At 42.5% G+C, this 12,375-nt stretch overlaps 1 protein-coding gene across 2 annotated transcripts in view; it reads left to right on the top strand.

The window, feature by feature from the left end:
• EDC4 (enhancer of mRNA decapping 4) overlaps window positions 1-12,375 on the top strand; it is a 688,366-nt gene that overhangs the window by 356,740 nt on the left and 319,251 nt on the right. For both annotated transcript variants that reach the window (XM_072117764.1, XM_072117765.1), the window contains exon 16: window positions 4,382-4,470. In XM_072117764.1, coding sequence (XP_071973865.1) covers window positions 4,382-4,470 — 89 coding nt within the window. The remainder of the gene's footprint in view (window positions 1-4,381; window positions 4,471-12,375) is intronic.

The raw sequence follows: 12,375 nt of genomic DNA on the forward strand, positions 1-12,375 counted from the left end.
AGGGAGGGAACAGTAGGTGGGCACACAGGGAGAGTTGACGCACACAAACAATAAAATGCGTAGGGGGCACAATTGACAAAACAGGACAGTTGCAGTCCTGACAAGATAACAAGATATCGACTACAGATATAAACGATAAAAAGAAAAGAAAAAAAGAACACAGTGAACTGGTTTATCAAACCAATTTTGGGGGTATAGCTAAAATATATACGCGGACAAACCTGTTGTACGCTTGACCCCAAAGGGGGAGGTAGCTAGCTAAGGTGGAGAAATAAGCAGGCAGCATGGACCCCCTATAAGCTGTATAGCATGGAACCCCTCTTCTCATCCCCTCAGGGACCGGGAGTCTCGGCCATTCATTTATAGGTGGGGCTGGGAATCCCAGCGCAGCAGAGAGCCCTGGGACACCCATCGGATGGTGCAAGTAGTATCTTTTATCCGCATGACGGATGTGTAGGCAAAATGGAAACCCCCACGTGTAGGATATATTCCCTTGTCGTAGTTCTCCCAGGAAGGGCTTGAGTGCTTTGCGCTTTAGAAGGGTGAGGTGGAATAAATCCGGAAGCAACTGTAAGGCTACACCTTGGAACTTAACTTCTCCTGCCTCCCTTGCTTTGGACATGATAGCATCTTTGAGTTGATATTTGTGCTTTCTGCAGATGACATCCCATGGGGGATCTCGGGCGACAGGTTTGGCTTGTAGGGAACGGTGAGCTCTATCCAACTCTAGGGGAGTGCCTTCTGGAACCTTTAATAGGGAATTAAAGATTTGCTGTAGGGTAGCATGTAGCTGAGCAGCTTCAACTGTTTCAGGCAACCCTCTCACTCGGATGTTGTTCCGACGACCACTATTTTCGGTATCATCCAATTGATCAGCTAGGAACTGGAGTTGGAACGCATGTGTAGCCAAGATGGAGTCGTGGTTATCTACTCGCTCGCTTAGAGTGGCCTGAGTGGCCTCCATGGCGGTGACCCTGGTGACTACTCTCTGAACATCCTCTCGCACCACATTTAGCTCTGTAGTATACTCCTGCTCCAATCTAGCTATGTAACTTTCCATATCTTCCCTAGTGGGAATTGAGCAAAGGTTTTTACGTAGAGCTCGCAACTCGGCTTAAGCGCCAAGTTCTTGCGACAGCATCATAGGAGGCAATTGGGGAGGCGAAAGGGAGCCATCGGAGCAGGGTGACATCCTGGGGCCTAGGTCGTCTTGGCCCTTGAGGGCAGATACCGTCATAGAGGAGGATGGGGGTATGACTGCTGGAGAACCCCCCCGCAGGAGTAGAAGGCCATTCTTCCCCTTGCGGAGGCCGCAAGACCGCGGAGTGGAGGGTCTCGTATCAGCATCTAGGTTGTGGTGGCCGAGTTATCCCTTGGGTGCCTGGAATGGGCCGGCTACATGCACCCACGAAGAAGAGGGTGACTGTGCCTGGCTTTGTATTAAATCTCAATAAAACCAAAAAATGGACCTACTGTCACGGCAGGGATATTGGGAAATTATTTAACACAAACCGCCACCTAAGGTAGCGCAAAGGGTACCCATATCCGGACAGGCAAATAAGAATAAAACGTCACTTTTATTAATGTCTGAATATAAAAGGTGATAGTTGAAAAGTGCTAGTGGCATAGGGTACTAATCTCGTGAGCATATAGGCATTCGCATTAAAGCTTTGTAGCTTGGTTTGGTACGTAATGAGATCATCCTTGATCACACACTACCGAACCTAATGCATTGGGTTTAAATGATAATAACCCTTTACATTATAGACGTGCTTATCATGGTTCACTCAGCTAACTAAGCTTAATCCTAGGAATCTCACCTAGGGTATACGCTCACAGCCGTGAGGTACACCCAGTCGATACCCTAGATAGCCTAATCCCTAGCTCTATCAGGCAGTGTATCTGCTTACACCACATTTTTTCCCTACAGTATGATCTCAGGCTTATATGGTGCAATCTGTTAGCCTTAGGCACCTGTGTTTTTAATCTTTTCTCTAACTGAGCATTTAGGAGTTTTTCAACTATCACCTTTTATATTCAGACATTAATAAAAGTGACGTTTTATTCTTATTTGCCTGTCCGGATATGAGTACCCTTTGCGCTACCTTAGGTGGTGGTTTGTGTTAAATGGCTTTGTATTACGCTTGCCGTGTCATAGGGAGCCCCAAAAGGGTTTTGGATATATGGCCTGCAATCTAGGACATAATTTGTGCCCGCAGGTGCTGTGGTTTTCTGCGGCCTAGCTGGGTGTGCTTCCACATCCTCTTGCTCTGCCCCCCTACTGTGTGCCGGCATCCCCTTAGTGGGCATCTGTGCTGCTAGCCCTGTGGATATGGTTCCCAGTTCTGGGGGTTGAGGCTCGGGCCTCTGGACGACTTCGGGGTCCCGTGCAGGAGCGGGGTTGGGCTGTGTCTGGCTTGTCGCCGCCAGGTGAAACGGGGACCTCCTCTCCTTCTTCACCAGTGTCCGGCGCGGGGAGCGAGTGGGAGGCGCGCACCCCGTCCGGGCCTTCCGCCATATTGGAGGCTCGTGGCTTGGGTGTAGGAGCGGCTGCTGGAGTAAGGTATCTCCCAATACCTCTCGCTGTCGTCCTGGTTGGGGGAGTGCCGGGCACCTTAGGGTCTCCTCTTCTTTTGGGTCCCATCTAGGATGCTGGATGGTGCTGGATGGCCTTGGTAATCAGCCTAGATTGGGGGTCAGAGCAGAAGCTAGTCCAAGACACGTCTGTGCGCCACCATAGCTAGGCCACGCCCTTATAAGTGGCATTTTAAAGTGGTAGATTTCCTTGAAGACGTATACCTTGATGTTTGGAGCTTGAGTTAAACACAACCCTAATTTGATTATGTCTCTGCTGATGGTATATTCTATATGAAGGCAAGTGCCAACAAACCTTTTTCTTCTTCAAGGATGAGCCAGTTCTGCATGGTTTTTCATGAATAGTTTTTCCTTAAAAGTGACAACATGTTCTCTCATTTCAGGCTTGTTGTTTTGGATCCGCTAAAGAGCGTTAAATCTAGACAGCATGGTCCCGTTTATTTGGGAGTCTTGCCCTGGAAGCACAGAAGTGCATTGGAGAAACCCAGTGACTGGTTTTATCTTTAGAGGACTCACTGTCCATTACCTTGATACTTTATCTGTCCTCTACTGACAAGGCTACCTTATTGTCATCCTTAGCTCTGGGATACACTGATCTCCCCAGGTCATCAGCATAGGGGGAGGGAATGACGTCAGGCACCTGTATGAGGTCTTGGTTTTTCTCTTTCACCTTATAGTGATGTGGGCATGACCTACACACATATGTTTTAAGAGTCAACTCCTGATTGATCCAAACATACATTTCCTATGACTACCCATCCCAAGTCCAGTCTCTGGGCTTATGGGCATAGTCGTGACCATTACTGTTGACACACCTTGTGTACCCTTCGCTTGACCCTGCCAAGCAGAAGTAGGATCTCGGCATTCTCAGTGGGATAACACTGACCAGGTGCCTTTAGGTGTGGTTGGTGAAATGCAGCTTCTAGGGTAGTAATTTCATCCGTGGGATTGGGTATTTGGTCACATTCAATGTATGTATCAATGTCTGTATCCCCATTGATAGCAGTAGCAATAAATCCTTATGCTCTTCTTCCACAAGTCTCTATGCTACCTGAACAGTTATTTAAAGTATATGGTTTTGCAGGTCCCTTGATCCCAAAGGCTTCAAAGAATTTAGGTCTGGATAGTGACCAGTTGCTTTGGTCATCGATGATCACATACATTTTTATAGCCCTTTCTGGTTGTCCCTCTGGGTTAGGGAGTCAGAGCTGGAGGGTTAGTACTAACTTTATTTTTTTTAAGTGAGCTCTCTGCTGGACACCACATTAAGGGGGCACTCTGCTGAACATTTTATTAATTATAGGGGCTGCTGTGGACAATTCATAAGGGGAGACTTCTGGAAATTTTATTAGAGAGTAACGACTGCATTTCCCACCCTATGCTTATACTCAAGTCAATATGTTTTCCCAGTTTTTTGTGGTAAAATTAGGTACCTCGGCTTCTACTTGAGTCTGCATATTCTCGAGTATTAAGGGAACTTCATCAGCTATTTTACACAAAAAAAAAAGAAAAAATGTCTGCGAAGTGTGCTGTTGTCATTTCCTTGGATGTTTTATATTTTTAAAATTTTTTATATTGAAATAAAATAGAATGAAAATGTTTTGCTCCATATGTGGGCACATATGATAATAAAGGCCAGTGGAAACGCAGCAGACATTTGTGCTTTACAGTATCAGCATAATGAATGAGAAATGAACCATTCCTGTCCATGCAAGTGCTGGCAGGCAGAACATAGAAATAAATGTATTCATCTTTTTTCTTATCTTTTTTTATTTTTAATTAACAGGTTGTCTCCTGTTCTGCTGGAAGTCTTGGTTCACTTACTTCTGTTTCTTCTTTAAATAACAACTTAACCACTGATTCTATGATCTCCAGGTAAGAATATATCTATTCCACCAGTACTAGTGTTGTGTAAAAATGTGTAGATGAGAAATCATTTATTTAAATGCATTTTTTTAAGGTTTTACCCTTACACGACTTAAAATTTTTAATGTTTACTGATATGTGTCAGGCTTTTTATCTGCGGGACAGATAGTACTTTTTAGTGGTGCCATTTAATATTCTATGCAATGTATTGGAAAGCTGGAAACAAAACATAGTGCGGTGAAATTGACAAAAAAACATATTTTGTGATGTTTTCTAATGGGTTGTGATTTACAGTTGTCATTCTGTGCTCCAAATGAATCTTCCTCTTTATTCTTTGGGTCGGTATGTTCACAGGGATGCCAAATTTATATACTCAATATACTCTTGTATAAGCGGAGTTTTTCACCACAAAAAATTACATACTCACCCTCTGGTGCCCCGATGCTCAGAGCGGCTACTCTCTACTGTCTTGTCTATGCTGTATTAGCCGGCAGAGACATGTCCCTGCGATCTGCCGGCCGGCACACATTATGATGCGGAGGTGTTGCAGTTGATGACGTCATAGTGTGCGCTGGCAGATCGTGCGGACGCGTCTCTGCCGGCAGTTACAGAGAAGATGGAAGAGGAGCCGCGGCGATCGGAGCATTAGGGAGCTGCGCCGGGCATCGGGACTGCCCGAAGAGGAACTGGAAGTTTTTTTGTTTTTTTTTTTAATTGACTTGTGTATAAGCCGAGGTATAAGCCTAGCTGGCTGTATACTACATGGGGCTGGCTGGCTGTGTACTACATGGGGTTGGCTGGCTGTGTACTACATGGGGTTGGCTGGCTGTGTACTGCATGGGGTTGGCTGGCTGTGTACTACATGGGGGCTGGTTGGCTGGCTGTACAGTACATGGGGTTGGCTGCTTGGCTGGCTGTAGACTTCATGGGGTTGGCTGGCTGTAGACTACATGGGGGCTCGTGGGCTGTTTACTACATGGAGGCTGGCTGTATAATTAGGGGTTTTATTAGGTATCAGTAGAAAAAAATAATAAATCTTTTAAAAAAAAAATCAAAATGCCATTTTGCCAAATTTTAGGCCCATAGCTTTTAAACAAAGTTTATGGACCTATGCAAGATGTCTAGGGGCAACTGAAATTGTATACACTAGGACTGATAGACTGGTTGGACTTATATCTGTGAAATGCTGTATTTTTAGAGAATGTGTTATGCTCAGAGCGGCTACTCTCTACTGTCTTCTCTATGCTGTTTTAGCCGGCAGAGACACGTCCATGCGATCTGCCGTCCGGCACACATTATGATGCGGCGGTGTTGCAGCTGATGACGTCATAGTGTGCGCTGGCAGGATTTGGACGTTTTATTTTGGTTTTTTTTAATTGACTCGTGTATAAGCCGAGGTATAAGCCTAGCTGGCTGTATACTTCATGGGGCTGGCTGGCTGTATACTACATGGGGCTGGCTGGCTGTATACTACATGGGGCTGGCTGGCTGTGTACTACATGGGGGCTGGTTGGCTGGCTGTGTACTACATGGGGGCTGGTTGGCTGGCTGTGTACTACATGGGGGCTGGTTGGCTGGCTGTAGACTACATGGGGGCTGGTTGGCTGGCTGTAGACTACATGGGGGCTGGTTGGCTGGCTGTAGACTACATGGGGTTGGCTGGTTGGCTGGCTGTAGACTACATGGGGGCTCGTGGGCTGTTTACTACATGGAGGCTGGCTGTATAATTAGGGGTTTTATTAGGTATCAGTAGAAAAAAAAATAGATCTTTAAAAAAAAAAATCAAAATGCCATTTTGACAAATTTTAGGCCCATAGCTTTTAAACAAAGTGTATGGACCTATGCAAGATGTCTAGGGGCAACTGAAATTGTATACACTAGGACTGATAGACTGGTTGGACTTATATCTGTGAAATGCCTTATTTTTAGAGAATGTGTCATTTTGTTATGCGGAGTACTGTACATATAAAAAACTTGTCTTTGTGGGAATGATTCTTTAATAAAAACAGTCTGAAAATAAACTTGGTAAGATTAAGCTATAGAGTATGATTGGCTCTCCATCCACAGCCAAAGATTCACAAATAAGGATAAATAAGGTCTAAATCGAAACGCATATGTTTTGCTTACTTATGCTTTTATATTTTCAGTTTGCTGTGCTTTATGCTGATTTGTAAATGGATGAAATTAATGTGAATTTTACTCATTAACGAATCCAAGCATTTAGCTGGAAATTGGTTCCTTGTAAGATGCAGCATATCATAGTTATAACTGCATATCTCTGCTTATGGTAGATTTTTCTAAAATTGTGCTTTGTCCTTAAGGCGTTTAGAACCATGTCTTTGTGGGAATACCTCTTTAAAAGAAGTCTAATACCCTAAGCATTATAATCTGTTTGCAGCTTGTTGAAGAGAAATGTTTTTTGATCTGCAAAATATCTTTATTACTGTCTGAGAAAGTCACATTTTTATTCTATTTTTTTTATTTTTTTTATTGTATTATTATTATTTTATTTATTTTATTTTATATTATTCTATTCTATTATTCTAAGTTTTCTTATCACTTAACTCTACAATTTTTATTTTTTTAAATACATTTTTGTTTTTTGTTAAAAAAAATGCCAAGATTTAAAAGGTTAGGCATATAACCCTAGCCAGCAAATTATTCAGGATATGACAAGAATTACTTTCCTCCCCGGCAAGGGTGGGTAAGATGGGATGGCTTAGAAGGCACAAGGATGAAAATCCACAACCCTTACTGTAAGTAGATAGGCCTTGTCTGCATAAATTAGATTCCTTTAAAAGCAATTGACAGCATGCAGATAATAGAACATCAAATAGGTTTAAATAAGACCACTTTTTGGGGGAGAGTACAGTCAATAAATTTAGCGAATCATCATACTGTGGAGTGGAAGTTAAGCAGCACATCACTCCCCAAAACTACTTTAACATTGTGCCCTTTTCCAGACCGCCACCTCCAAAAAATTGGGTAAAGGGAACCTGTCACCACATTTGGACATATAGAGCCAGTGACAGGTTCCTATAGAGCTCTATTAACTGACTGACACCCTTCTTTTAGCTGAAAATTTATCCACAGAAATAACTTTTTATCTTATATTACCTGGCATCAGAGGGGACGTGTCCTGCTCAGCTGGCCCCTCACATCTAATTCTCCCCATGCCTTATGCCTCCTCCTTATGCCTTCTCCTTATGCCTTCAGAGTTCATGTCATGTGACCGGAGTGACATCTCAGGTCCTTTAGCGTCTTAACAATAGCAAACTTTACCCCTTGCTTGTATCTGACCACATGAAGTAACAGCAGTCTCCATGGACTTCTACTCCTCTCCATCCTCCGTGGAGGCTGCTGTGATTTCATGTAATCACATACATGGTGTACAGTTAACTATTCTTAGGCTGAGAGGCCTGCGCTGATGTCACTGGTCATATGTTGTGAATGTAACACAAGGCACTGTGTTAAAAATTGACACAATATTTCCCATCTGTACATAGAGCTTTATATGTCTGTAGTTGAATATTAGCAGAAAGTCAAGTACATCATGTACAGACAGTCAAGTACAATAAGGCAGAGCAGTGATTTGAAGAGACACAGAGCTGTCAGAGAGAATAATGGGGCGTCACTGCCAGCCTGAGAGAGTACAAAAGTCAGAGTCAGGAGACGACAATCAGAAAAGCTAATTTGCATATCAGAAAAAACTTCTGGATGCTGGTCTCTGTCACATAAATACATGCCTGAAAAGGTGGGTGCCACCACCGAAACATCGCAATGGAATAAACTTCACCCATGACTTTTTTACTTCAAAAATGGCAGTCACACACAATTGGAGGTGGGAATTGATCATAGACGTGCATATTGTGGTAATTTCTACAATTTGGTTAAAACAAAGATCATTGGCACACTTTATAGTATACACTGATGCATCATGCCCCAGCATATACGATGAGAGAGGATGAAGCAGCACTCCAGAAGTAGTGATAACTAAATATTTATTCCACCATAAATGCAACATTTCGCCTTATCTATAAAGGCATTCTCAAGCATGAGAATTAGATATGATAGACATGAGAAGGACTGCAGGGCATGTGTGAGATGAGGAGAGGTCATGGATCAGCTCCTTTACCTGTTTTTGACTTTTGGTGGATACGTGGAAGGGGAAAGGCTGCTACACTACAATATGATAGAGTTACAGACATGTTAGGGGCAGACTGTGCTCTGGATGGACCATCTTTACTCCTGATGCATTTTCATGGATTCATAATGTGCCTTTGTTCTGGTGGAGCATTGTGTTATTACTGAGACATGTTGTGTAGCCCCTCCCCCTCTCACTTATGATTGGCTGCATCCAGTCGGCTGGTCTCCTTCAGTGTGATTTAGCGGAGGAATCTGCAGTCAGAGATGTGAATTGACCATGTGCCCTCACGGGAAGCCAGAGATAACACCACAGAGGCGTTGAATATGGTCCATTTTATTAAGACATCGGCCCTCCCTACAGTTATCCTCTCTACTGATGCTGAAAAGGCTTTTGATAGGGTGGACTGGCCCTTTCTGACAGGAGTCATGAAGTACATAGGATTGGGCACACTTATGTTGTGGTGGATAGGTGCATTATACTCATGCCCTATGGCATCGGTAAGGATGAACGGCCTTTACTCCGACTCTTTCCCCATTAGATACGGAACGCACCAGGGATGCCCGCTGTCCCCCCTTATCTTTGCCCTCAGGAGAATGTGAGATCATCCTAATGTGGAAAGAGGAATAAAAAATAGGCTGATGTTGCGCTGCTCTGGATTCACAGCTATTTATTCAAATAGCGTAAAATGATGGACAACAGATTTCGGGGCGTACCGCCAAGTTAAAGAATGTCTGATTTTAGACAAATCAGAAAAAATGTGTATGAGAATGCATAAAAATAACACAGACATGTTATGAATCCAGAGCAGCGCAACATAACCCTATTTTTTATACCTTTTCCATATTCTAAATCCGTTAATTTGCCAAGTTCCGATAACAGGCAGTCTGCTGCAGCTCACCGTGATTGGACCATTCAGAAGGAGCATACGGCTCATATTGCATTTTACTGTATATTACCTGCCTTAACCCCTTCCCGACATTTGACGTACTATTACTGCATGGCGGGACGTGCGTTCCCGCAATATGCAGTAATACTACGTCATGCTTCTGGCGCCGGCTCCTTAACGGAGCCGTTGGCTGTATATTATAGCAGACCCCCTTCCTCTAACACCCGCGATCAGAGATTTCTCCGATTGCGGGTGTTAACCCCTAACACACCGCGGTTGCGCTGACCGCGGCGCTTACCGGAGGGGAGTCCTTGGCTCTGATCGCAGCCCCGGGACTGCACGATCTTCTTCCGGGGAGCCGGGTCCTGCCCGATGTATTACACTATATTAGGTGAAGAATAGCTTGAGCATCAGAGGATCGCTTGTTCCAACAAAAAAAAAGAAACCCATAATTGACAATTTTCTTTTCCTCCATTCATTAAAGAGTTAATTAAATCTCATCAAAAAGCTACAGACCAACTAAAATGAAGTATTTGTAAAGTGCATCTCATGTCGCAAAAAAATAAGTCCTTATATGTCCAAATTGCCAAAAAAATAAATCTTGTATAGCCATAATAAAATGTCAATGAATAATCTGCTCTGAGTGGCGCAGCTTCCCGTCGATGCCCTGGCGTGTTCCTATACAGCAGGTTACCACCACATATGGGGTATCGTTATGCAAGGGAGGGATTGGGTATCAAACTTTGTGGAACGTTTTGGTATTTTATATTTTATGAAAAACACATTCATTAAGCCAAAAAAAAAATGTAATTTCGAAATTGCATCCGATTTTGTCTTAAACCCTGTAAAACAATAAACCCCTTACCGACATGTGACGTAATAGTACGTCACGTCGGGTCCCGGTGCATGGAGAGGGCTCGCGGGCATATTGCAGCAAAGGCTTACCGGTAACACCCGGTCACCATGGTAGCTTCGGGTTAACCCATTCATTACAATGTGCTATCAGCACATTGTAATGTATGAGTAGTAAAATACACATATACTGCCATACTGTAGTATGGCAGTACAGGCGGTCCCCTACTTAAGGAGACCCGACTTACAGACAACCCATAGTTACAGACGGACCCCTCTGCCCACTGTGACCTCTGGTGAAGCTCTCTGGATGCTTTACTATAGTCCCAGACTGCAATGATCAGCTGTAAGATGTCTGTAATGAAGCTTTATTAATCATCCTTGGTCCAATTACACCAAAAATTTTGAAACTCCAATTGTCACTGGGGCAAAAGAAAAAAAATTGTCTAGAACTTCCATTATAAAATATACAGTTTCGACTTGCATACAAATTCAACTTAAGAACAAACCTCCAGACCCTATCTTGTATGTAACCCGGGGACTGCCTGTATATGATAGGATCGTACAGACACCCTAGGGTTAAAGTACCCTAGGGAGTCTGAAAAATAGTAAAAATAAATAAAAAAAAAGTAAAAAAAAAAAATTATAATAAAAAAACCTACAAATTCAAATCACCCCCCTTTCCCTAGAACTGACATAAATATAAATAAACAGTAAAAATCATAAACACATTAGGTACCGCCGCGTCCAAAAATGCCCGATCTATCAAATTATGATAACGTTTTTTCACTGCGTTTAACCCCGTAACAGAAAATCGCACCCAAAATCGAAAATGGCACTTTTTTGCCGTTTTAAAATAAAAAAATTCCTTAAAAAGTCATCAAAAGGTCGTACATTCCTAAAAATAACATTGTAAACGTCATCAAAATCCGCAAACAGGAGGTTTAAATTTTTTTAAATGTATGAAAACTTTATAAAACCTATACAAATTTGGTATCCCCGTAATCGTACCGACACAAAGCATAAAGTAGACATGTCATTTGGGGCGCACAGTGAAATCCGTAAAATCTAAGCTCACAAAAATGCGTTTTTTTACCAATTTCACTGCATTTGGACTTTTTTCCCGCTTCCCAGTACACGGCATGGAATATTAAATACCACCATTTTGAAGTGTAATTTGCTACGCAAAAAATAAGCCATCACACAGCTCTGTACATGGAAAAATTAAAAAGTTAGATTTTTGAATGTAGGGAGTGAAAAATGAAAACGCAAAAACGAAAAAAGGCTGCGGCAGGACGAGGTTAAAGGGTTAACAAACTTCATAGAAGTTGTTTTACGTACGTTGAGCGGTGTAGTTTCTATAATGGGGTAATTTATGGGGTTTTACTTTTATTTAGGCCTCTCAAAGTGACTTCAAACCTGAGCAGGTCCCTCAATAGCAGGATTTTGCTTTTTTCACATTTTCATAAAAAAAAATAAAAAAATTCCACCTGACGTTCAAAGCCCCATAACATATTACAAAAATGAGAGGATGTTTTGAAAACTATGGAAGCATGAAGTAGACATTTGGTGAATGTTGGTTATTACATATTTTTGGTGTTATGACTCATGTGTGGAAAAAGTAGAACATTTTGAATTTCTAAAATTTTGAATTTTTCCAAATATCTGATTTTCTCATAAATGCAAAACATACCACCAAATTTTGTAACGAGAAAACAATTTCAAAATCACTTGGATATGTTAAAGCATTCTAAAGTTATAACCACTTATAGTTCAGATTTGAAAAAATGGGCCGTGTCAAGAAGGTGAAAAGTGGCTTCGGCGTTAAGGGGTTAAACTGTATTACACTACTAAAACTATTCCGTGTGAGTTTTCCCACTCACAACCAAAGCCATATTGCCTGCGCTGTGTTAAACACATTTTTTTTCTTGACTTGATTAATGTTGAACAGGAAGGGGAGAGCCCCTGAGAGTCGCAGCAATATCCTCATATGGGCAATAGGTTGTGTTTATGATGGGTATAGCCAGGC

This window comes from Engystomops pustulosus, chromosome 7, assembly GCF_040894005.1.
Source record: "Engystomops pustulosus chromosome 7, aEngPut4.maternal, whole genome shotgun sequence".
Lineage (NCBI taxonomy): Eukaryota > Metazoa > Chordata > Amphibia > Anura > Leptodactylidae > Engystomops > Engystomops pustulosus.